Below are 27,910 nucleotides of genomic sequence, written 5' to 3'. Positions count from 1 at the left end.
TGATAATAATTGCTCGCGCTACGTCTTGCGACGTGTCTGCTTTCTTTTCCTCTTTGAGCCGCGTCTGCTCATTGTTTATCAACAGCAACGACAGCTGTTTACAACAATTCGCGTTGTCCTTACTGGAAACGATACGTGTTTTGCGAACGACCAAGAGAACCTCCTACTTTCGGCAAAGCAAAACCGAAAACGCTGAGATTATACGACCCCAAAGTTGAAGATACAGTGTAAGGACATTTTGTTTCTATTGCTTAGCTCTAAACATAAGCTACAATTAGAACTCCCATGATTACCTTCGATAAATTAATACGATATTCATCCTGTGGAATCATATTTGCGTTAACTTGTACAGTATTAGAATATGACTGCAATAATGAGGAATTTGCTAATGTCGAAACAGAACCTACAATTTTGTCATAATGTCGTCTACTTGATTTATTTTCGCTTTATAGTTGCACGTCGCAGGGCGACGGAATATCTTACCTGGCTCGTTCAAAGAGAGATACAGAGTGAGAGGGGTGTTAATTTCACTTCGGTTCCTGAAATGGAAATAATAAATGGGTTTAAAGAGAGCCACGCTTCTGTGCAGACAGGTAAGATTAGAAGGGACTTTGCTTCCTAAATTTGTCGGTCGTCTTTTAAGTGATAAACTACATGGAGGAGGGTATACTTTTTTATAATTCATTTAGTACTTGTGTATTCTATCCCAGTCTTTTAACTTCACACTTTATACGTTGTTAGAGTGGTTTGGAATATTAAATTAAGTTGTCTATGTTTTCAGGCCGCACTTCAACGAACGGTGTCGAAGATTATAACCTACCGGATGGCAGGGTCATTAAACTGGACAAGGAACTTACACTTTGAACAGAACCCTTGTTTAAGGTCTTGTGTGGAAATCCAGTCTAGGGCTCACGCACCTAGTTAAACAATCCTTGGAAAGGTGGGTTATGCCACGTTGTACAGACTCAAAAATATCTCTATATCATCATAAATATGCTGATCTTTCATCATATTTTGAAGTTAGATAAAAACTGTCTCGTTATCTCATTAACTGTTGATTAATTATTATCGATGTTGTTTGATGATCGTTGAATAATATTTATTATTAAAAGCAATCGACTAAGCGTTGATTAATGTTGTTTAATCGTTAACTGGTTAAAGTTGTTTTAATTGCTGAGTGTTGTTTAATATTGTTGTTGTCTGTCATAGTCATTTCGCGTCGGTAAAAAACTGCGACATCTTGCGATGTCTGCCATGCTATAGAGACGAGTTAATGAGATGTCAATGATGTGTTCTTCTTCCTCAGAGTTGAAGCTGATCTGCTGAAGGAATCCAACCATAACATTCTTCTATCTGGAGGCACCGGGAGGTTAACAGGATTGAGATCCCGACTCCAGGATGAGGTAAACAGCAAGATGGAAGGAACGCCAGACAACTCTTAACAAGGAACAAGCGAACGCGGCTTGGATTGGTGGATCGGTCCTTGCCGAACAATCGAACTTTTCTGATTATTGCGTCACACAGGAATTTTGAATATGGCGCCAACGTGGTGCATAGATTGTGTATGTAATGAGACGAGCGCAGATATACATTTAGGTGTTTTGTATAGTTTCGGATTAACTCCTTAAACCTATCCCGCTTCTGAATATTTGCTTGAAACTTTCGCTTCTTTTACAATGTTTTGTGCCATCGCTTTAAATTCATAGATTTTCGATTATTATCAAACATCTGCGGGTATCAGAATTATGAATTTTCTTGTTCCTGCGAAGTGTATGAATTATTTACCAAAGCCTTTTATCTTTATTATCCCTGTGGGCTTGATCCCAGCCCATAGACATTTTAAGTCCATTTAAGTTTTTCAAGTGAAAAACTTTAGTAAGCGTAAGTCCAGAAAATACACAGCTGAAAAATAATACGCACGTGTATACTGTACGTTTACGCTGCAGGCGCCTATATGTATGAATCCAACCAAAGCTGCGTATAAGACAAATATATAACCATTGGTAACGAACAATGTAAGCGTATATCATAAATAACACAAGCAAAATAATCTTTGACAGAGATGCAGTAACAGGATTCGACCTTAACAATGGTTTGCTTTAGTTTTAAGTGTAAGGTTAAACAAATCACTTTTAACGTTTTCATTTCAACTAACAGAAAAATCAATTTGTATAGTGGAATGTACAGTTGTACGTAGGTTTTAAGAAAAATCTGCTCACTTATTAGTGATTACAGCATGAAGTTACCAAAAACTTTTTTAAACACAAAAGCATAGAACTTAACGGAGTTGAAAGGTAGTTTTCTATCCATCTGACAATGAAATTTTGTTGACTTCCGATTTGCGACTTCCTTTAGTTACAGCACCAAAGCGTAATGATACGATGTCGTGCAAACATTTTGAAAGTTATTTTCTATTTGAAAGCTTATACCGGGTATTAACTTTTCAAACCTTCCGCTAAAACATTACTTTTACAAGTAAATACATAACAAATGGCCAAAACATTTTGTAAAATTCTTTAAAATTTCTATTCGGTTTATCTTATTGTCATAAGCATTGTTACGTGAACTTTCTGACTTTTAAGAAATATTTTCCTCTTTTCGCTTTTTAAGGGATTTTGTTGTGCAATACTTTACAGGACCCAAAATGCTTACAAAACATTTGGCCGCTTTGAAAAATATTAAACTGCGAAGGCTGTATTCTCACAGGTTTGTCATCATTTTACAACATTTGTTTGCTCGTATTGTGATTACTTTTTTATACAGATCCGTTTTATGTTTGCATTTTGTTTTAGTTTTGTCCCTTATTATGCTTTTTTGTTTAGGTTTGTCCGTTTTGGACAAGTTACTTCTGCTCTGTTTAGGTTTACTGTTTTGCAGCATATTAGACCTATTAATAAAAACAAAAGGTTGCTTTGTGTGGCTAGGCTTTATGCTAATGTAACCATTGTTCTGGATCGTATATATTGTTTGGAAAAAAGATGGCAATAGGCATTTGGTAAACAATCCAAATGTTAAAGTTTTTATTATTAACATTCCACCACTTAAACTGTGTTAATTACTATTCATTCTCTTTGTCATTTCAGATTTAGCCAAGTCAAGTATTGAAGCTTCAAACATTTTTTTTATTTTTCCATCTGACCGTTTCCATCTTAAAGGTCGAATGTTCCCTGACCAAGTCGACAAAATAGAATAAAAGAAGTAGTTACTTCTTCTGATAATTTCCATTTCAACGAGAGAAAGTATTTCACTGGGACTGACCCAATTGCTATTTTTCCAGCAATTCTCAAATCCTTTTTCCGTTAGATAGACTTTAAGATCGAGAGGTACTCTTTCCATGCGAAAATCAAGTGTTTTTAAATGACTCAAGATTTTCAACTTGAATTCTTTTAAACTTGGCGGTGTAGCAATATAGACTGAAACAGTGTTTACAGGCTGTGTGTCATTGTTGCCACGTAACAAAGGCAAATTGTTAATAACTGCTTGTGCAACATCTTCTGCACTGATATTTTTCAGAAATTTGCACGCTTGACACGTTGCGAATCTGCTAAAAACTCTTAACCAGTCATTGTTATCGTATCTCCAATGTATTGTAACAAACTCATCAGTACCTATGTTGGCGTCGATGTATGCTTCCGCCGCTTCAGTGACGCATTTAGGACGTCGAACAGAATGAACGATGGCTGAATAAAGGACGTTGTTCTTGATTTCTTTGATTTCATATTCTTTGGTATGCAATGGAACAGCGATATTATCTTTCACTTCCAAGGAAAGCGGATGGAATGCTTTTGCCAACAAAGCACAAGGTACTGTTGAGTTATAAGCCTCTCGAATCGACTTTTCACTTGACGAGAGCCAGGGACCATGTGTCATTTTGTAACTTGTACTGGGAAAAGCTGGTATGTTTGATTTTTTCCCGTTTTGAGATAACTGCAAATTAATTGCACCAGGATGAAGCAAATCATTTTCTTCCACTCTGGAGACATTCATTCCTGCATCATTTTCGAAGCGTGTTATATCTGATAAGCGCGTTTCCATAGCCTAAAAGTGTGCCAAAGAAAAGTGATTTGTGTCTTATCCTAACTACATATAAAACAACCTCATTAGGTAAATACAGAAAGTTACACTCATTACTTAATTTCTTGATGTAGGTCTATCGATCAGCGGCCATTGTAAGTGTTGGAATACCTGAAACAAAACATCCACTGATCCATGGCATGCCTTGCGAAATTCCTCAATCGAGATGCAGGACACAAACGAACACAAAATGTCCACATCAATAATTTGATTCGCCGGTACACTTAGCACTTTGCCGGTTGCGTAGTGTGTCGCAAAGCGTGGTATGACCAACGTTCTGGAAAACAAAATAAAAGTATTATTTGCGTTTTTGAATGATAAAGTAAATCAACGTGGGATGAATTTTCCTTTTCATGAAAAAGTTTGCAGAATTTGAATGCGGTTAGCATCAATTTTTTCAATATTTATTGTTACCTACGCCAAGGAGATTTTGTTTAATGACCGTTTTTCTGGTTATCTATTAACAATATTAAACAAAAACCTGTGATCCAATTTCATTAAATTTCAAGAACATCTCGTCTATATTACGTAAAAATGGAAAGTTTGGGCTGATTAACTCACCGGAAGACACATTACAGGCAAGAAACTAGTTTTAAGCGATAATTGCCTAACTCCAATGCAAAAACAACAATGTTAAAACTCTATCTTACAATAGAAAAATCACAGTCAGACGTGTGAGAGCAACACAAATTGTCACAAAATGTTTCTTTACCGTCGTTTCTTGACAGTTACCGGTTTCCTGCATGGTTACCTATTCGCAGTTGAAGCTGGTTACCATTTCCTTGGTATCTTTATTAATTACCTATGCGAAGTTCAAGTGGATTACCCATAAAACCACTTGCTACTTGTTGTTAAAACCACGATTTAAATAACAGTAAATTATAAAAATTATATTTATGTCAATTTAATTGCATTCATGTAAATCCATGTTAGTTGAAAAAAAGTATAAAAAACAAATGAATATATAAAAAAGAATTAAAATGAGATGAAACTGAGATGCACGTGAAAAACAAAGTAAAAAGTTATGGGCTGCCGTTATATAAGTGCAATACATCAACAAATTACGGTGAAACAGTTCTATAACCGTTCTAAACTATCACATGGGAGCATTCAGCTGCCTTGACCGAGGTATGCAGTGTGCGCTCTGTGAGTGTTGCTCTAGTTTCAACTGTTTCTGTTATTTATCGGTTTTCAATTTGATAAACTGAGAAACCGAAATAAACTGAGATTGGGAATATATTTGCCATTTTTTATTCATGCCGGTCTACACATTATGAGTGCAAATAAAGTTTATCAAGGGAGTCGTTGTTTAAGGATTCTGGTTGATTTAATTATTTTGGAAATTTAAAGTATATTTGAGTTATTGACTAAAAAGATAGAATTCGGAAATCCTATAATGCATACAATACAGCACATTATTTATAAATGCAAATGTTATAAACCTTCAAGACTTAGCAATAGAAGAAATTCACGGATTTCCCAACTGGTGCATTTTCTGTAATCTTTATAGATGCATGTAGGACATTTTGCCTAAAGGTCTTAACAAATATTTCAAGACCTATATTTTTGTGTTTGTTTGTCTGTGTTGATGAGCTGTTGGTCTGCAAACTGTCTGTTGTAAAGGCAAATATGCTTTCAAAAAAGTTGACGAGTTATCGAGTTGATCATCAAACATTCTAGTTATATTAGTGGCAAAAGCTATATGTGACTGCAGATGGCCTGAGCCAAAATTACTATAAAAAGTTTTGGACTAGAACCTACTGGGCCAAGTGTGAACTTTTTGGTCGAGGCAGGTTGTAGCCAGTTTGACTCTTTTTTACCACACAAAAGTGCCTTACAAAAAGACAGAAAAAAATAAGAAATGATGCATAAAGCATATTACTTTTTGTCGTTTCAAAAATACATTTTTAATAATTTTATATTAATCAATTTTTTTATTAAGAGGTCGCTGCGCTAACTTTTAAACCGTTCTTAACTAACTTACCAAAGTGTAAAATGCAAATTTTTATTTTGAAATGCTGTATTATCTTATGTCAACAATATATATTTATCGTTACCACCCCATTTATTTGTAAGACTCATGTGTGCTAATACCCTTGGATAAACGGTATAGTTGTAACTTGTGTGACATTGTTGTTTGTCCGTCAGTGGTTTGGCTTCTTATTTTTCCAGGTATAATTTGCTGTGCTTACTGACCGACTGCCATTAAGCCAGTTTACGTTTACACCGAATAAAACTTGAAGCTCTTGTTTAATTTATAAAATGTGGATGTGATTTGCGATAAACTTTATTTTACGATATTGTCAAATTTACAAGCCGTACTTTCAGGCAGTAAGGTTTTACTGAGTTAACAAAATTCATTTCTAATGCTGCTGCTATTGTCACGAGAATAATTACTTGTACTAGCGCACTCTTTGCCAACTTTTGAACATGCAACTATAATTTAATATATTTACAACGTTACCTGTTCAGACGAATTGCCACATACACCGATTGCTATAAACCGTAAATTTGGTTGTTTGGTCCGTTAATTAATCCGGGATAGAGGAATTTATCAGGATCTAGTAAAATCTGAGATGATAAATTTGATACTTTATAGGTCGGCTCTTCCCAAAGTGAGCAGCGTATTTTCATTTTGCTGGAGGAAGGAGATTTCACAGATACTTTTCTGGAAATGACTGAAGCTATTGTTGACTTTTTCGGGCTATCGGGGTAAATCTTCATTACATGCTGAGTTGGAATAACATCCTGTTCTTTTGGTACATCTGATTTTTTTCTTGTAGATGCGATTGTTGATGATGATTGAAAAATATTGCGAATCGGTAAGATGGAAATCTTATCAGTTTCTATAGCTTCAATCATTAAATAAACGTACACCAAACCTAAACAGAAAATTATCAACCATGCTGCAATTTTAATCTCACGATGTTTCATGGAAGCAGCTTTACAAACAATGTTGGCAAAATATCGGTTATGCCAACCTATCCACCCTGTAATAAAAAAAATAAACAGATTGAATCTAAAACGATTTGGTTGAGTTTGAACAAATATATGATGACCGCATCATAAAAAGCTATACGTCCAATTCTAACTACGATCTACACTGCACCACTAGATTGAGGTGTTTGAGGGTTTCAAAAAGGTCACACAAAAGAAATTTTGAAAGATATCTTTTTAGGGCTATGGCGGCTTCAAAAGTTTTTCGATGGGGACTAAAATGACTTTTCTGCAGATTCAATTTTTTAATGTCACAAGCAGGAGGTCTGGCTTGGAGCTATGCCTGGCTTTGTTTGTTTGAAGGCAACGGCAAACGTTTCTGTGAAAATATCATGGTAGATGTGTTGCCGTCAGATATTTCTATATATCGTCCACAGCTCAGACGCTTTCTTTGCCATTACTTTATGGATCTTCCTCTCGTGGATTCCCTTTTTACTGCATGAGTTTCGGTGAGGCTCAGAGAGATGGAGCACGGACAAGAAGAATGAGTTGATCAGCTAGTCAGGTTGCTTATATCATGCTGCATGCTTTGGGCTCGAGGGTCACTGTGTGAGACGTCGACGTTGTTGACCGATTCCGTCCATCGCTCAAGCAGATCGATCAAGCTTAAGCTGGTGGAGCCCTCTTCTTAAAAGGCAAATTGCGAACTGTGTTACATAAAATCCTCGACGGTTAGTTTAAGAATCTCCGATATGTGTATTTCAGCCCGCTGTCAATATTTTATGTTGAATACGTTTAGCCTATATTGCAACACGTCTATTAAGTAGCTAAAACTATTCATTGCCATTTCATCCATTTATAAGAAGACAATTAACCTATTCTTTTGTATGACGCAGTTTAACGACATCAACCTCTTTTGCAGAAAGCGAATAATATAATCTAATCTATATTTTGCAGATCGATTGATGCACTTTTACTTTTAAACATATTCCATAACTTACTTCAAACATAAAGCACCTGTATAAATTACCTTTTCTGAAACCAATCCGATTTCTTATACGTAATAAGCACCCGTATTAAAATCAATGCACTCCGATATAATCTACAAATCTGATAAAGTCTCACCATCACCACCATCACCACGATCACTGCTCATTTCACTTTCAAGGGCGGATAAAATGAATGGCAGAACGAAAATGAAGAAATTAAAAACCAATTTTTTTGAATAGTTAAAATAGTTATACATATTTCTCAGCCTCATTAATTCCCTTTTCTGCCGGTATTTTTATTTTTAATTAAAATGAGTTCTTGCTATTTTGAGTATTTTTCACTATGATTATGAGGCTTGTTTGTTAATCTCACAAAGGAAATAAAAGTTAGAAAACCGGAATTTGCTTACTCCCGATCTCTAATCCGTAACAAAGTCATAGAGCATACAGTACTTGCTATACTGCATGGTCAATATTTGCCTATATGCAGCAGTGTACAAGCAGTATAAATTCAAGTTGGAATTACTAGGGTATTACTTTTTAAACTGAAATAAAAGTGATAGAGCAAACAGTACACAGAGTAAACGAAAAATAAAAAGTTTAGAATTTACAAAATCTTCATTTAATCCATTTGAATATTTTAAGCAAAAAAAAAAGAAAAACAATAAAATGAAAAGCTGGTTGGGGTGTAAAATTCCGGTAAAATCCATTTAACAAAATGAAATCTTCGAAACAAGAAAATTAAAAATTGAAACACAAAAATTGAACAAGGATTTAGCAAATTGGAAAAACTCAAACAAAATACTTATGGATGTTAATTTCACCTTCCGGTTTAGTTTCGATTTTTATTCTCTTTTTCGTTTACATCTTGATTTTTGTTTTAGTTTCATTTTAATTTTTGTAGGTATGACTTGTATTTTAATTCTGATTTTTTTGTTTCCTATTTTCATTTTGATTTCTATTTTCACTTCAATTTTGATTTTAATTGAAAAAAGTGTATTCAGTGTCACAATGTAAATTTACAAGTATTTGGTCAAATGGATAAGTATAGAAAATTTGCAGGAGCTACAAACAGACTGACGACACATTTTCTGAGTAGAAGAAGATTTTAACAAAATCGAAATCGTCGAGGCTTTTTGTAACTTTATTGCTTTAAATTGTTTTACAAATTTAGCTTTCTCTACAAAACAAAATATGTACATCGCAAACCTCAAAGACAACTGATGAAAATACATGCTTTGTGAAATGTAATAGAAGTTCTTATTAGTTTAAGCGGTCCTATTTTTCCAACTTAGATCACATAAAGCAAAATAAACTGATCTTTTGACAGTTTGCCCTGTAATAATTTATACGCGCGGCAATTTATAATACAATATATAATATTATTTATAACTATAATATAATATATAAATAATTAAACAATTAACAAGTAGTCCAATAAAGATTTTATTAAATTAACTTAACTGAGTTGACAATTATTTTGTATTACAAAGCTAAAAGATACTGTAAGTATACATATCATTGAATTACCATTTTTAAATTGTTGCTATACTTGAAACTTGCACTTCCATACCTGAACGACCAAACTTACCTCGAGTAGTTGTAAAAGGGTTAACAACCTGTGGGCTATTTTGGTACTGTTGTTGCCTGCACTTGCGTTTTCCAGCCTTTGATGAAGTACTTTCGTGTTGGTGACTCCTTATCGGCTATAACCTTTGCAGTGTTATAGGTGCTATGAAAGCTGCAGATGTTATAAAACATCTTGTTATAAAACAAAGACCGTAGTCAGGAACATTATGAGCTTAAGCACGGCCGGTTGCTTGTCGTTCTGGCTATGAAGCATTGGGGAAAACTTTTCGACGCCCTATACTTCCAAGTTCAAATCAAGCAGATCGGACATTGCCGTTGTTGATACGGAGTTTTTCATTTTAGTCGAGTTGTATAGATAGATCTTGAGTAGAAAAACGTCACAATGCTCATTATAAAGTGAATATGGATACAAGCTCAGTTTATCAAAAATTTGGCTGATTCTTGCAAAACCACAATAAATGGGTAATGAGGCGTTGTAAAATCGTTTTATACGGCGTCTCAAAAGTGAACGTCATAAATAGCCAACTACTGTAGGTATCCGAATGTGAGAAAACATTTTATGTCATTCGAGGTGGCTTGAAGCATTTTTCGAAGCGGCGTAAAATCTTGCGCTTGGCAAACTTTGGTCGAAGGGACAGAAGCAAAAAATTTGGATCAAACTTTAAAAAGTTTTGGCCCCTTTCCACGCAATCCTATATATGCAAGTGGGCCCACCCACTTTGAAAATGATTCCGCGATCGTTTGCCCTGCTTTATGGTATACTGTGCTTTCACGTTCAAAGCTATGGTTAGCCTACTTATTGGAATTAAATTATCCTTATTTTTACGCGCAGTCAAAAGCTAGGCTACATCGTCGTCCTACGTCGGCTACATGCTGGCGACATTCTTCTGTAAATTACGGTACCGTATTGATATATAATTAGTTACTTAGTTTTTATTAAAAAGTGATTTTCGAAGGTTTTTGTAATGAAACCATAACTGCAGAGCAGCCAAGATGATTTGAAAACTGACATTAAGACTCAAGACTTGCAGTTGTAAAGCTACTATCAGAAGTCAACTTCGTCTCTGCCTACTAAACTACGATTGACCTCACGTTTACATTCTAAGCTTTCCAGTGTCAGTGCCTAGCCCGATATATCAAGTCAAATTGACTTGTATGGCGTCAGTATGTCTTACGTTTCAATTGAATGGTGATTGGTGTAACAATGCCAGCTACCTAGTCATATGCTTTCATGGCAGGTGTTAGGTTTCTGAATGTTCAACTTCTTCGCTTATCGCTGTAGTTTACCGAAAGGGCGATTACACGCTAAGATACTGTGTATGGCATATTTCTTCTGTTATAACTGTCCTTGTTTTCTGTCATAACAGCAGCATAAATAAATTCATATGTTGTTATTCACTTTCATTGGCCCGGTCTTTTATACATATTCCACATATGTTGTCTATAAACGCGTTGGACTGCCAAGTGTCTTTGTTAGGTCACATTGATAAAAGATTAAACTAATATCTCTATAACGTAGTCATGTGATGTCAATGTGCTGTCCCCGTTAAAAACGCCCTAGATTTCTTCACTTAAAGCTGTAGTTAAAAAATTGATTACTTAGTTCAAAAGAGGAATGCTTGCTTGCTTTTAGTTGTTGGAACTGACGAATCCTAATAACCTATATTCCTGGATTACTCGGTAAACAAAAAATCGAAGTATTTCTGGTTAATTTTAGTGCTGCCGCCACACCTTATTCGTTCATGGCATAATTAGATTCAGATGCCGTTTCGATCATTTACTACACTGCGACGTATGTTATAAGTTGTAACTCCATGTTTCAGCAATCAATTTGTTGAGTAGCTTATACACAATAAAAAATCTCACGCTTATCCTCTTAATTTCAAACACGAGCTTTGCCTTGTTATTTTCAAAGCTTATCTTATCCAGCTTGTTTTTTCATATTTTCATAACTGTATAATAAGTCTAACCTACTATTAAATATTAATAGGTTAGCTCTTCCATGCTTTCAACCAGCCTCTGTAGCCCTTTGAAGAATATATTCTGGCGCCTCCGCCGCTACTGTCAGTAGGCTAAGTGGAACAACATATGTCATATTGTACATTGGTAACACTATACTTATGCTACGCAGTGTATACTGTCTTGTTCCCGCTAGCCCATAACTGAAGCGTTTTTACAGTGTTTTTTTACTGTCACAGTGTCACAATCTCAACGGAAAAATTCGTACGATCGAAGCTATTGTTCATAGTTTCTTGTCACAGTGACGTTCACTTAAATGTTACAACAAAATAACCTAAAACTACATTATGATCATATTCGAAATGTATGATGGTAACTTCAATGAAACCTTACATACAACTAAATCAACTTTTTGCCTTTACCCCCTATCTTTAATTATACGGGCTGTGTGACATATATACTTACAGTGAAACACGCTTTCAAATTCTTCCTCCGTAATTTGGAAAAATATTTTAATATTAAATACATTGTAAGCGATGTCACTATATGGCACATGAAATTTACATTTAGACGATCGAAAACGTGCCCAAAACCCTAACAAAAACCAAATTTTTTTCCTATAAACGTGCATGATGTTTATTTATAGCCTTGGAGAATGGAATCACTGCTTGAATAAGTACCTTTAATTGGTTAACAACGGTTTTGAATAATATCATTCGGACGAAAAATCCGACGCCGTCGTAAGTGTTTTGGATGCGGTTTGGTAAGATATGTTGTTATTGTTAAAGAGTGTCCAAACGTACTATTCACAACCTTGATAATTCTATTTACAGCAACTCCCATCTAAGCCTCCCCGAGGGGTATGTAACCGGCAAATTTACAAATGCTGATCACCTAAGGGGTGTCCTTCGGGCCAGCAAGGCCTGAATTCCACCCTACCCTGGATATTAGAAATGCACACGGATTTCTTGAAAGTCTTATATTGAACGGCTAGAAAGAAATGATCACCCGAACAGACGAACAGACCAGCTACAAATCTGTGGGCGGGTATGGGTGTGGGGTGTGTGTGTGTGGTTTCTATAAGTACAGAACCCAGGGTAATATTACTTATCATCTGAAATTACAAACAAGGCCAAAGTAAGGAAATGATCACTACCCTGTGAGCCTGCACACAATAGCAATAATCGGCAATACTAGTAAATTAGATGTCAATCACGTAGCTAACAAATATAGGGATTATAACAGGTTTAGTGGCAACTAACTTATCATACTGCATGAAAACAATCACTTAAACAAGTCAGACTAACTACTGCAATACATATACTAAATTGACTGGGATTAAACTGATGAACTACCAGATATAACACAAAAAAACTGGGCGTTAACAAACACATGGTAACAAAGCAGGTCAAGGCTCATCAGATCTAAAGAAAGGAATTCAACATAAGAAAAGGGAATTACCACGAGGCTAGAGATGCATTGACAAAACTATTTGGAGTTTTGGGCGACACAAAATCATATAAATCATTATCACTTAAATCATATAATTTGAATAAATAACAATGCTAATTTGGACATTACATCCGTAATGTAACGTCCAAAAACAACAAGAACTTTTCGATTAGTTTTTTAAGATGTAAGAGTCAATTTCTCTTGATTCTATTTTTCATTACAGTTTTGGATAAGTCAAGTATTGAAGCCTCAAATAATCTTTGTATTTTCCCTTCTGATCTTTTCCATCTTAACGGTCGAATGTTGTCTGACCAAGTAGAAAGATGAGAATAGAAGAAATATTTACTCTTTCTCATTATTTCCATCTCGGTAAGAGATAGTATATCAAGTAGGCTTACCCATCCAGTGCTGTTCCAGCATTTATTAAACACACTTTTACTTAGATAGACGTCAAGGTCAAGAGGAACTTTTTTAATTCGACGATCAAGTTTTTCTAAATGATCAAAGATTTCCAATTTGAATTCTTTTAAACTTGGTGGGGTGGCAATATAGACCGACACAGCAGCGCTTATATTGTGTGAGTGTATTTCCTTCTTGTCATGTAGCAATGGTAGATTATTGATAATTGCTCGCGCTACGTCTTCCGACGTGATGTTGGTGATGACCTCACAAAGCTCGTATCTTTTTAGACCACGGAACACTCGAAGCCAATCATTTTTGTCGTATCTCCAATGTACTGCGACAAACTCATCAGTTCCTATGTTAGCATCAATATATGCGTCTGCAAGTTGTGTGATACATTTCGGTCGCCGTACAGAATCGACGATGGCCATGTAAAGTGTATCATCTCTGATTTGTCGAACTTTTGTATAGTTTTTATCCAATGGTATGGCAATCTGGCCCTTTGACTTTAACATCAAAGGCTGATAAGCACTTGCAAACAAAGCACATGATGCCGTGGTATTGAAAGTACTTCTAATTACTTGTTGATTTGAAGATAACCAATTGACAGAGGCCTTGTTATTGCAACAGGGATAGAACGGTATATTTGCTTTGTTTGTAGGTTTCTCTGATGATTGCAGACTGTTTCCAACAAAATAATCGGACAATTTGTATTCTTCGTTCATAATAATATGCATTTGTGTGTCTCTCTGGAACTTTTCTACGTCACGCATTTTGGATAACATTGCCTGAAACATATACGAAATATAGAAATATAAATATATAAATAACTCCATTATAGTCAAGTTTTGCCATACAAATCAAGTTAGCAAAATTAACTTCCTCCATCAAATAAAACTTTACCAAGCAATTTGAAAAGAAATTAAAGTTTTCGAACTAAAGGAAGTATCATCCATAAAGGGCTAATTTTAAACTTTTGTCCAAAATAAACATTTTCGGATTCAAATTTGAGAAAATTAAGCAAAAATTACATTTTCGATACGATTATATTATTGATAACGGATAGAACCGTTTTAGCCTGTTTTATATCTATTGTTACTTTACACCACCATAATTAACATGTGTCCGAACAAATTAAGATTGTTTGTGCATACAACGCGTTCATTAATAGTTAATGACTTTGTGGTTTTTCAATAACTTGTCCGTAAGTTTAAAGAACACTTCATTTTTACGCAATAAGACACATGATGAAGTAAATGATGATAGACGAAGCCATGCTGTCTTTAGTATCAAAATTAGTACAAATTGCAGCCAATTTTAAGTTTAAGAAAGTCCAATCTTTTTGGTCCCATTGGTGATTATCTTTTTTTGAAAATCTTTGTACAGAAGCAAGTCTGTTTATAGACCAGCAATCCTCGAAAGTTGCGCATTTAAAGTTTTGACTCATTTGCTTGATCGTTCTTTACATGTATGCACTTGCACAGCATGGTCTACTCTTCAAAACATTTTCATGCTCGTTACATATGTCGCGAATTATATAACTGTATTGTATAACTGGTTTTATAAAGACTGCATTTCCTCACTTTACAACATGGCAAAATAGTGAAAAAACTGCAATTTTCTCATACATGCGCCTAAATAAAAAATGCATTTTTCGGAAAACCTATATGAGCAATTTAAAATGCTTTTGTTGTTTTATTGGATAACTGCAACTAAATTGAACTTTAAATTATTGCGTTGCAGTAGTTTTGATTTGCAAAGATACTCTTGACACAAGGGGCTGGTACAACAAATCCACTTATTTGGTAAAAGCGTATGTGGACTTTGTATTAAGCAATGTGTTGACGGCCCCCAAAATGAAATGAAATTTGGTCCGCAACTGTTGAAATATTGTTAAATGTAAATTTTGATAAATATATGAAGATAGACGTCACGTACCGCAGTTTATGTCCATAAGGGCCACATGCGGTTGGAGAACAGCAATAAAGTTTGATACGTTTGCTTTAATTGGCCGAATTGCGCCTCGGGTGCAAATTTTGCAAAATAAGTATCAGCAATAAGCGAAATAGAGTTTCAAGTTTTCCACGTTTGAAGTTTCGTCAGTTTATTAACTTGTTGCAATTTCCACGCTACGTTCATGCACACAAGCCGCCTCAAATAAATATGTAATCATTTACCTGAAACACAACATCCATTGATCCGTGACACTTTTTATGGAAATCTTCAATTGATATGCAAGATACAAATGAACACAAATGATCTACGTCAATTCGTTGATAATCTGGCACGCTTTGTATTTCGCCCTCTGTGTGTTGTGTACCGAAACGTGGTACAACCAAAGTTCTACAGAAAGAAAACAATTTAGCTTTCCTGCTTTATGTCACAAACAGGTTCCTTATTTCACAATCTCAATATCGTCTACGTCTCTACGAGCACGTGTGGTTTACGTACTGGAACGCTCTATTTGAATTATGTTCAAGTTTTTACGGCACTTAACTATCTTATAACAGCAGTATTACTTACCTGTTGAGGCGAATAGCGACATATATGGATTGAAATAAACCAACAATCTGATTGTTTGGTCCCCAGATTAACCCAGGATACAGGAATCTGTCAGGAGCTAGTATAATCTGTGATGATAAAGCCGATACGTTTCGTAATGGCTTTCTCCATGTAGAGCAGTTTACTTTTATTTTGTTAGAAGGATACATGTTAGAGCTGGATGCAGCTGAGGGAAAAACAACTCGAATTGTTCCAGAAGTCTTTTCCATTATGAAAAAATACTCCAAAGCCAAACAGAGAATCATGATGAATAGAGTGATTTTAATTACATTACGTTTTATATAAGATAAACTGTAATTTTTATCCATGGCAAATATAGCAACCAATATGCTATAACTAAAACAGTGGGTTTGGCGAGACTTGCAAACTTATTCCAACCTTAAAACATATTCACTTTCAAGGTCAGCTAAAATGAAGGCAAAATGGCGGAACGAAAATGTTCAAATTAAAAACCAACTTTTTTTGAATAGTTAAAATAGTTATACATATTTCTCAGCCTCATTAATTCCCTTTTCTCCCAGTATTTTTATTTTTAATTAAATTGTGTTCTTGCTATTTTTAGTATTTTTCACTATATGACTATGAGGCTTGAGTGTTAATCTCACAAAGGAAATAAAAGTAAGAAAACTGGAATTTGCTTACTCCCCGATCTCTAATCCGTAACAAAGTCATAGAGCATGCAAAACAAGGGTCATTATTTGTCTATATGCAGCATTGTACAAGCAGTATATGATGAAGTTGGAATAACTATAGGGTATAATTAATGTACTTTTCATTACTTTCTGGGCTTACATGAAGTTTTGGTTCAAAGTGAGGTCAAACCAAATGAATTGACTGCATTAACAGTATAACACTGACACATTGCTTCAATTTTGATTTATTGTCTAAAGTTTTTTGGCAAAATCATTGCCAAGCGACTTAAAAATGCCTCATACCTACAGTTTTTGAAAATATTTAAAGTTTCGAAATAGTATAACAATAATTGCTCTGCTGTATCACGTAGTATACAATTAATAAGCAAACTGAAAGATTTATATTTCCTTTGAGCTTTAATTCTTTAATCCTCGAATACCTTCCTCTTTTTCAAAATACACTCGACTGATTACTGAAATGTTTATACACGACTACCAGCCATGGTCGCTTTCGTCGAACCAAATCAGCAAACATCAGCAAAAGCAAATATTGACCGCTCCCCGTTCGTCAATTTGTATCTCATGGCTGTATTATGTCCACAGCACGTGGTGTGCTGACTATTACGTATTTTACACTTTGGCCAAGATGTAATAAATAGTCATTACAATTTGCATTCATCCATTTATTTAAACATTCGTTCTGACGAAGGACATAAACGTGTCCGAAGCTAGTAAACTTCATTAAAATTATGTATCTACCTGCAGTTTGTTTGCTTTTGGCAGCCTCGTACTAAATTTTGCCTGTAATGATGCAATCGTATTGCGCTTTATACTGTATGTCAACCTTGTGTCTAGATGAGTATTTTTAGGATTAGGTTGGGGAGGGTTGAAATTTTTTGAAAACCTGTTCCAAAATGTGAGTGTTTGCCCATACCAGCCCTGACCAAAAATGCGTATGAAGCGCAAAATAATTTGCCACTTTACGCTTCAAAAAAGCTTAGGGAAACGTATGACAAAAGTTTCTTACAACAGAAGTACAAATTGTAAGTGGAAATATAATTGAAATGGTAATTCAATGATACGTACTTATCTTTTAGTTAGGTTGTACAAAATAATTGCCCAACCTGTTAAAGCTATTTTCTTAAAGTTGTTTGTGCTGATGCTGTACTGTTCATATAAATGACTACAGTGCAAAACATAACAAAACCAAAACATTTTGCTTAATGTCATCCAAGCTGTCAATGCTTCACCACTTAAACAAAGAGAACTGCCATAAAAATTTGCAAAGACATTAGCGGTGCTTTGCTCCTGTTCAGTGGTCCTGATGAACAATTACAAATTCGGATATTACAAGAAAAATAAAACAATTGCTTGTATCATGAAATCGGAACTTCCACTACGACTTGCAAGATAACTGGGGCTCGAGCGATGAGGAATGAATGCCGAGTTTAAGTCGTGCAAAGACTTTTCTCAGTCTGAGAATAAATAGTATGATACCTTACCACATATTTCATGCTCTCTCTAAACCAGTGGTTCCCAACCTTTTTTGGTGTCGGGGCCGAATTTCAAACTTCAGAGTACGTATGGAGCCGCATGAAAACACTCAAGTAATTATAACGAAAATTTTAAAGCATGAAAGCATGCATGTACAACGAATAGCAACACTAACAAGAAAAATAACACAAATCATACAAATTTTGACCAATTTTTGACTTTGTTTGACGAGTCAAAAAATAATCGCCCTAATTATTATAAATAGATTTTTCATATTTTTTTGTGGGATTTTCAGGGGTCAATGAGAGCCGCAAGAAGGCTAGCTTGGAGCCGCATACGGCTCTAAGAGCCGCGGTTGGGAATCACTGCTCTAAACCGAAAAAAGTGATAGAGCAAACAGTATACACCGAGTAATTATCGGTGGAAATGTGTCTAAATATACAGTATTCAGCAAGTCCTATGAATTGGAGGCGAAATTACTAGAATGGCTAATGTTCTTGTCATTACTTTCCGAGCTAATTCTAATATGAAGTTTGGGTATAAACTGAGGTCAAAGCAAATGAATTGACTGCATCATCACATTTTACAACGCCGTTTTTCAATTTTGATTTCTTTCTAAAGTATGTGGCAAAATCATTGCCTAACTATTTAACATGCGTCAAACTTGCTGTTTTTGTAAATTTCTAAACTTTTAAATGGTTTAAAAATAATTGCCCTCTTGTCTGCTATGGTACAACTATAAAACAGACTTAAAATTTACATTTCCTTTCTTCTTCATTTCTTGAATATCTTCCTCTTTGTCGAAATACACTCCATTGATCACTGAAACGTTTATACACGAACAACAAGATCATTTTCGTCAAACATCAGCAGGAGACAATATTGACCCTTCCCATTTTCTCCATATTCTGTAACAACTCATAACTATGCATTATATGCCAGTGATCCACAGCATATACGCGACAATCGCGGCGTGCTTATTCTCACGCATTAATACTCTTTGGCCTGGTGGTAATAAATATTGCGTTGTCGAGTAAACAACTGTTTTTATGACTTATTACTATTCAGCTACCAGGTCAAAGGTTTATTAAAACGATGCAAACAAACAATTAATCCTAACAAAGTTCCAGTAATAAACAAACCGCGGTGAGCACAACTTACTGTAGGCCAAACAAAGTTTTGTCGAAAAAACATTAAGCATCCATATAAAAGAACCAACCTACCGCATGTGCAGCCATTTTCGTTGGCACACTTAGATAAATCGCCGATCCTTGTTGATCAGTACAATATAGCACCCACTGGCGGTTTATTAATACAATGTACAAGGAGTGAATCAGAACCGTTGTTTCATATCACGCACTTATTTCAACCGACAAACAAACGGAGAAATAACTTCAGAAACAGTGGCAGAGATTCAGTTTATTTTCAGTGTACACAAAAAACTGCTGACGTAGATCTCACGTCAGACTTCACTGTAAATAATTATAATAATTCGAATATTTGGTGACAAGCCAAAGTCTTTGCCATGCTAAAGCTAAATAAGCTTATAAAGTTATTACCAAGTTAGAGCCAATTATATAATAATCCACTTTGCATTGCATGCAACATCTTGGATAAGTTCATTCTGAATCGTATCGAACCATATATTTAAAACATCTACTCTGAAGAACAAACTGGATTTCGGCAAGGCAGGAGCACCTGACATCAGGTGGCCCTACTGAAATAAAAAATTGAGGAAGTCTTTTACAGCAAACAAAACGTATTTCAATGTTTGATTCACTTATAAATCTAAAGCAAGTACAGTATAGTGTTTGTTGACGTGTCAAGAACTCTTTTTGGCCAATGATGCTCCAGCACAGCCACAAGATCATCACCGACACTACATTTAATATTTACGCAGCAGAGATTCCACAGTCAACTTGCCTCAAACAGCCCTGGGTTTACAAGGTGGAGTGCCCTGGGGCCCAGCTTTGGCGGGGGCACTTTTAGTTGGGTTAAATTTCAGTTTAATTTAAACCCATATTGGCCAAGTTCAGCTTTATAAACTTAATCAAAATATTTTATTACGAGACTAACCAGCTGTTGCAACAGTATAAGGTTAAGATTTGACAACAACATAAAACAATAGCGTCGAACCAAAAATAATGAAATACCGGTAAACACTGTCAAATTACGTTATAATGTAAAACTATGTAGTTAGCATATAAGCATATAATTTACTTAAGAGTGTAAATGACAGAGCCTCTAAATTTGTTTTAAGATTTTAACTTTTTAAGGGGAAGGCTTAATTATGCCTGAGAAAACTCTTTAAAAGCGCCTCAAAATAAAATATATCCTCATAATTACCCGTACCGTAGCAAATCATGAAGCACAATTAATTTAGCCTATGCAACAATTTTCCAACGCCGGGTCCTCTCTTAAGTTTTTTCTTGCTTCAGTCATGTTTTTTAAATAAATGAAGCGTTCTAATCTAAAATTTAGTTTTAGTACCGTCCCTCTCCATTTACAAGCATGACCGACTTGATTCTATAAAGAAAATGGTGCCGATAAAATTTCATCGCCTTTAGTAAAAATAAAAAATTTCAAGTGACACCTTTATTTCTAGTGCTAGCCAATATATTGAAGTTTTTGACTCCGTAATGCAACGTCCAAAAGCAACAAGAACTTTTCGATTATTTTTTAAGTTGTAAAAGTCAATTTTTCTTGATTCTCTTTTTCATTGCAGCTTTGGATAAGGCAAGTATTGAAGCCTCAAATACTTTTTCCCTTCTGATCTCGTCCTTCTTAACGGTCGAATGTTGTCTGACCAAGTAGAAAGATGAGAATAGAAGAAATATTTACTCTTTCTCATTATTTCCATCTCGATAAGAGGTAGTATATCAGGTAGGCTTACCCAGCCAGTGCTGTTCCAACATTTATTAAACACACTTTTGCTTAAATAGACGTGGAGGTCAAAAAGAACTCTTTTTAATGCGACGATCAAGGTTTTCTAAATGATCAAAGATTTCCAATTTGAATTCTTTTGAACTTGGTGGGGTGGAAATATAGACCGACACAGCAGCGCTTATAATCTGTGAGTGTATTTCATTCTTGTCATGTAGCAATGGTAGATTATTATTTATAGTTGCTCGCGCTACGTCTTGCGACGTGTCTGTTTTCTTTTCTTCCATGAGCCGCGTCTGCTCATTGTTTATCAAGAGCAACGACTAGCCAAAGTCTGCCATGCTATAGAGATGCGTTAATGATATGACAATGATGTGCTCTTCTTCCTCAGCGTTAAAGCTGATCTGCTGAAGGAATCCAACCACAACATTCTTCTATCTGGGGGCAAAGGGAGGTTAACAGGATTGAGATCCCGACTCCAGGATGAGGTAAACAGCAAGATGGAAGGAACGCCAGACAACTCTTAACAAGGAACAAGCGAACGCGGCTTGGATTGGTGGATCGGTCCTTGCCGAACAATCGAACTTTTCCAATTATTGCGTCACAGAGGAATTTTGAATATGGCGCCAACGTGGTGCATAGATTGTGTATGTAATGAGACGAGCGCAGATATACATTTAGGTGTTTTGTATAGTTTCGGATTAACTCCTTAAACCTATCCCGCTTCTGAATATTTGCTTGAAACTTTCGCTTTTTTACAATGTTTTGTGCCATCGCTTTAAATTCATAGATTTTCGATTATTATAATTATCAAACATCTGCGGGTATCAGAATTATGAATTTTCTTGTTCCTGCGAAGTGTATTATTTATTTCCCAAAGCATTTTATCTTTCTTATTCCTGTGGGCTTGATCCCAGCCCATAGACATTTTAAGCCCATTTAAGTTTTTCAAGTGAAAAACTTTAGTAAGCGTAAGTTCATAAAATACACAGCTGAAAAATAATACGCACGTGTATACTGTACGTATACGCTGCAGGCGCCTATATGTATGAATCCAACCAAAGCTGCGTATAAGACAAATATATAACCATTGGTAACGAACAATGTAAGTGTATATCATAAATAACACAAGCAAAATAATCTTTGACAGAGATGCAGTAACAGGATTCGACCTTAACAATGGTTTGCTTTAGTTTTAAGTGTAAGGTTAAACAAATCACTTTTAACGTTTTCATTTCAACTAACAGAAAAATCAATTTGTATAGTGGAATGTACAGTTGTACGTAGGTTTTAAGAAAAATCTGCTCCCTTATTAGTGATTACAGCATGAAGTTACCAAAAACTTTTTTAAACACAAAAGCATAGAACTTAACGGATTTGAAAGGTAGTTTTCTATCCATCTGACAATGAAATTTTGTTGACTTCCGATTTGCGACTTCCTTTAGTTACAGCAGGGCTTCCCAAACTGGGTTCCCAAACGAAATTCAGGGGTCGCACAGCGTAGGCTATACCAATTTTACACGAAATACAAAATACAATCAAAACAAAATATCGTTCCAGCCTAATCAACATTGAAACCGCCTTGAGACCAGCATTAACATATATTGAGCCACGGCTGGACTTGCTTTGTAGCAGAAAGCAGTCGCACCAATCACACTGAATAAATGTGTGTGCTTTTTTGTTTCCAGTAGCCTACATATGTGTAAAGTAGGCTTTGAGTTCTGGTTGCTTGAATTCAGTCTTTGCATCTCAATAAATGTCACTAATGACTAATGTATATTTCGCACTGCTAATCAATTTAAACGTGAAGGATCCCGGAAAACTTCAGAAATTTGAAAGGGGTCGCGAGCAAAAAAGTTTGGGAAGCCCTGAGTTACAGCACCAAAGCGTAATGATACGATGTCGTGCAAACCTTTTGAAAGTTATTTTCTATTTGAAAGCTTATACCGGGTATTAACTTTTCAAACCTTCCGCTAAAACATTATTTTTACAAGTAAATACATAACAAATGGCCAAAACATTTTGTAAAATTCTTTAAAATTTCTATTCGGTTTATCTTATTGTCATAAGCATTGTTACGTAAACTTTCTGACTTTTAAGAAATATTTTCCTCTTTTCGCTTTTTAAGGGATTTTGTGGTGCAATACTTTACAGGACCCAAAATGCTTACAAAACATTTGGCCGCTTTGAAAAATATTAAACTGCGAAGGCTGTATTCTCACAGGTTTGTTATCATTTTACAACATTTGTTTGCTCGTATTGTGATTACTTTTTTATACAGATCCGTTTTATGTTTGCATTTTGTTTTAGTTTTGTCCCTTATTGTGCTTTTTTGTTTAGGTTTGTCCGTTTTGGACAAGTTACTTCTGCTCTGTTTAGGTTTACTGTTTTGCAGCATATTGGACCTATTAATAAAAACAAAAGGTTGCTTTGTGTGGCTAGGCTTTATGCTAATGTAACCATTGTTCTGGATCGTATATATTGTTTGGAAAAAAGATGGCAATAGGCATTTGGTAAACAATCCAAATGTTAAAGTTTTTATTATTAACATTCCACCACTTAAACTGTGTTAATTACTATTCATTCTCTTTGTCATTTCAGATTTAGCCAAGTCAAGTATTGAAGCTTCAAACATTTTTTTTATTTTTCCATCTGACCGTTTCCATCTTAAAGGTCGAATGTTCCCTGACCAAGTCGACAAAATAGAATAAAAGAAGTAGTTACTTCTTCTGATAATTTCCATTTCAACGAGAGAAAGTATTTCACTGGGACTGACCCAATTGCTATTTTTCCAGCAATTCTCAAATCCTTTTTCGGTTAGATAGACTTTAAGATCGAGAGGTACTCTTTCCATGTGAAAATCAAGTGTTTTTAAATGACTCAAGATTTTCAACTTGAATTCTTTTAAACTTGGCGGTGTAGCAATATAGACTGAAACAGTGTTTACAGACTGTGTGTCATTGTTGCCACGTAACAAAGGCAAATTGTTAATAACTGCTTGTGCAACATCTTCTGCACTGATATTTTTCAGAAATTTGCACGCTTGACACGTTGCGAATCTGCTAAAAACTCTTAACCAGTCATTGTTATCGTATCTCCAATGTATTGTAACAAACTCATCAGTACCTATGTTGGCGTCGATGTATGCTTCCGCCGCTTCAGTGACGCATTTAGGACGTCGAACAGAATGAACGATGGCTGAATAAAGGACGTTGTTCTTGATTTCTTTGATTTCATATTCTTTGGTATGCAATGGAACAGCGATATTATCTTTCACTTCCAAGGAAAGCGGATGGAATGCTTTTGCCAACAAAGCACAAGGTACTTTTGAGTTATAAGCCTCTCGAATCGACTTTTCACTTGACGAGAGCCAGCTGGGACCATGTGTCATTTTGTAACTTGAACTGGGAAAAGCTGGTATGTTTGATTTTTTCCCGTTTTGAGATAACTGCAAATTAATTGCACCAGGATGAAGCAAATCATTTTCTTCCACTCTGGAGACATTCATTCCTGCATCATTTTCGAAGCGTGTTATATCTGATAAGCGCGTTTCCATAGCCTAAAAGTGTGCCAAAGAAAAGTGATTTGTGTCTTATCCTAACTACATATAAAACAACCTCATTAGGTAAATACAGAAAGTTACACTCATTACTTAATTTCTTGATGTAGGTCTATCGATCAGCGGCCATTGTAAGTGTTGGAATACCTGAAACAAAACATCCACTGATCCATGGCATGCCTTGCGAAATTCCTCAATCGAGATGCAGGACACAAACGAACACAAACTGTCCACATCAATAATTTGATTCGCCGGTACACTTAGCACTTTGCCGGTTGCGTAGTGTGTCGCAAAGCGTGGCATGACCAACGTTCTGGAAAATAAAATAAAAGTATTATTTGCGTTTTTGAATGATAAAGTAAATCAACGTGGGATTAATTTTCCTTTTCATGAAAAAGTTTGCAGAATTTGAATGCGGTTAGCATCAATTTTTTCAATATTTATTGTTACCTACGCCAAGGAGATTTTGTTTAATGACCGTTTTTCGGGTTATCTATTAACAATATTAAACAAAAACCTGTGATCCAATTTCATTAAATTTCAAGAACATCTCGTCTATATTACGTAAAAATGGAAAGTTTGGGCTGATTAACTCACCGGAAGACACATTACAGGCAAAAAACTAGTTTTAACCGATAATTGCCTAACTCCAATGCAAAAACAACAAAGTCAAAACTCTATCTTACAATAGAAAAATCACAGTCAGACGTGTGAGAGCAACACAAATTGTCACAAAATGTTTCTTTACCGTCGTTTCTTGACAGTTACCGGTTTCCTGCATGGTTACCTATTCGCAGTTGAAGCTGGTTACCATTTCCTTGATATCTTTATTAATTACCTATGCGAAGTTCAAGTGGATTACCCATAAAACCACTTGCTACTTGTTGTTAAAACCACGATTTAAAATACAGTAAATTATAAAAATTATATTTATGTCAATTTAATTGCATTCATGTAAATCCATGTTAGTTGAAAAAAGTATATAAAAAATAAATGAATATATAAAAAAGAATTAAAATGAGATGAAATTGAGATGCACGTGAAAAACAAAGTAAAAAGTTATGGGCTGCCGTTATATAAGTGCAATACATCAACAAATTACGGTGAAACAGTTCTATAACCGTTCTAAACTATCACATGGGAGCATTCAGCTGCCTTGACCGAGGTATGCAGTGTGCGCTCTGTGAGTATTGCTCTAGTTTCAACTGTTTATGTTATTTATCGGGTTTCAATTTGATAAAAATAAACTGAGATTGGGAATATATTTGCCATTTTTTATTCATGCCGGTCTACACATTATGAGTGCAAATAAAGTTTATCAAGGGAGTCGTTGTTTAAGGATTCTGGTTGATTTAATTATTTTGGAAATTTAAAGTATATTTGAGTTATTGACTAAAAAGATAGAATTCGGAAATCCTATAATGCATACAATACAGCACATTATTTATAAATGCAAATGTTATAAACGTTCAAGACTTAGCAATAGAAGAAATTCACGGATTTCCCAACTTGTGCATTTTCTGTAATCTTTATAGATGCATGTAGAACATTTTGCCTAAAGGTCTTAACAAATATTTCAAGACCTATTTTTGTGTTTGTTTGTCTGTGTTGATGAGCTGTTTGTCTGCAAACTGTTTGCTGTAAAGGCAAATATGCTTTCAAAAAAGTTGACGAGTTATCGAGTTGATCATCAAACATTCTAGTTATATTAGTGGCAAAAGCTATATGTGACTGCAGATGGCCTGAGCCAAAATTACTATACAAAAGCTCTGGTCTATAACCTGCTGGGCCAAGTGTGAGCATTTTGGTCGAGGCAGGTTGTAGCCAGTTTAACTTTTTTTTACCACACAAAAGTGCCTTACAAAAAGACAGAAAAAAATAAGAAATAATGCATAAAGCATATTACTTTTTGTCGTTTCAAAAATACATTTTTAATAATTTTTTATTAATCAATTTTTTTATTAAGAGGTCGCTGCGCTAACTTTCAAACCGCTCTTAACTAACTTACCAAAGTGTAAAAAGCATTGGCAAAATGTAAATTTTTATTTTTAAATGCTGTATTATCTTATGTCAACAATATATACTAATCGTTACCACCCCATTTATTTGTAAGACTCATGTGTGCTAATACCCTTGGATAAACGTTATAGTTGTAACTTGTGTGCCATTGTTGTTTGTCCGTCAGTGGTTTGGCTTCTTATTTTTCCAGGTATAATTTGCTGTGCTTACTGACCGACTGCCATTAAGTCATTTTACGTTTACACCGAATAAGACTTGAAGCTCTTGTTTAATTTATAAAATGTGGATGTGATTTGCGATAAACTTTTATTTTACGATATTGTCAAACAATTTACAAGCTGTACTTTCAGGCAGTAAGGTTTTACTGAGTTAACAAAATTCATTTCTAATGCCGCTGCTATTGTCACGAGAATAATTACTTCTACTAGCGCACTCTTTGCCAACTTTTGAACATGCAACTATAATTTAATCTATTTACAACGTTACCTGTTCAGACGAATTGCCAAATACACCGATTGCCATAAACCGTAAATGTGGTTGTTTGGTCCGTTAATTAATCCGGGATAGAGGAATTTATCAGGATCTAGTAAAATCTGAGATGATAAATTTGATACTTTATAGGTCGGCTCTTCCCAAAGTGAGCAGCGTATTTTCATTTTGCTGGAGGAAGGAGATTTCACAGATACTTTTCTGGAAATGACTGAAGCTATTGTTGACTTTTTCGGGCTATCGGGGTAAATCTTCATTACATGCTGAGTTGGAATAACATCCTGTTCTTTTGGTACATCTGATTTTTTTTTTGTAGATGCGTTTGTTGATGATGATGATTGAAAAATATTGCGAATTGGTAAGATGGAAATCTTATCAGTTTCTATTGCTTCAATCATTAAATAAACGTACACCAAACCCAAACAGAAAATTATCAACCATGCTGCAATTTTAATCTCACGATGTTTCATGGAAGTAGCTTTACAAACAATGTTGGCAAAATATCCGTTATGCCAGACCTATAGCCTATCTACCCCGAAATAAAAAAAATAAACAGATTGAATCTAAAACGATTTGATTGAGTTTGAACAAATATATGATGACCGCATCATAAAAAGCTATACGTCCAATTCTAACTACGATCTATACTGCACCACTAGATTGAGGTGTTTGAGGGTTTCAAAAAGGTCACACAAAAGAAATTTTGAAAGATATCTTTTTAGGGCTATGGCGGCTTCAAAAGTTTTTCGATGGGGACTAAAATGACTTTTCTGCACATTCAATTTTTTAATGTCACAAGCAGGAGGTCTGGCTTGGAGCTATGCCTGGCTTTGTTTGTTTGAAGGCAACGGCAAACGTTTCTGTGAAAA

At 35.1% G+C, this 27,910-nt stretch overlaps 2 protein-coding genes and 1 pseudogene across 3 annotated transcripts; all 3 read right to left on the bottom strand.

The window, feature by feature from the left end:
- Window positions 1–2,978: 2,978 nt before the first annotated feature.
- On the bottom strand, window positions 2,979–11,622 carry LOC143459946 (uncharacterized; annotated as a pseudogene). Its single transcript, XR_013117812.1, has 4 exons — window positions 9,592–11,622; window positions 6,539–7,064; window positions 4,186–4,351; window positions 2,979–4,038 (listed from the first exon to the last, which is right to left on the bottom strand). The product of XR_013117812.1 is annotated as an uncharacterized LOC143459946 (transcript).
- Window positions 11,623–12,444: 822 nt separating this feature from the next.
- On the bottom strand, window positions 12,445–17,075 carry LOC143459948 (uncharacterized). Its single transcript, XM_076957269.1, has 3 exons — window positions 15,927–17,075; window positions 15,581–15,746; window positions 12,445–14,191 (listed from the first exon to the last, which is right to left on the bottom strand). The coding sequence occupies exons 1-3, from the start codon at window positions 16,271–16,273 to the stop codon at window positions 13,193–13,195; spliced, it is 1,512 nt and encodes a 503-aa protein (XP_076813384.1). The 5' UTR covers window positions 16,274–17,075; the 3' UTR covers window positions 12,445–13,192.
- Window positions 17,076–23,469: 6,394 nt separating this feature from the next.
- On the bottom strand, window positions 23,470–27,342 carry LOC143459949 (uncharacterized). Its single transcript, XM_076957270.1, has 3 exons — window positions 27,039–27,342; window positions 24,681–24,846; window positions 23,470–24,533 (listed from the first exon to the last, which is right to left on the bottom strand). Exons 1-3 carry the CDS (start codon window positions 27,296–27,298, stop codon window positions 23,544–23,546), a joined length of 1,416 nt encoding a protein of 471 aa, XP_076813385.1. The 5' UTR covers window positions 27,299–27,342; the 3' UTR covers window positions 23,470–23,543.
- Window positions 27,343–27,910: the final 568 nt, after the last annotated feature.

The sequence above is a fragment of the Clavelina lepadiformis genome, chromosome 5 (assembly GCF_947623445.1).
Source record: "Clavelina lepadiformis chromosome 5, kaClaLepa1.1, whole genome shotgun sequence".
NCBI lineage: Eukaryota > Metazoa > Chordata > Ascidiacea > Aplousobranchia > Clavelinidae > Clavelina > Clavelina lepadiformis.
The sequence above is the reverse complement of the archived record's forward strand: the minus strand, read 5'-3'. Positions and strand labels throughout refer to the sequence as shown.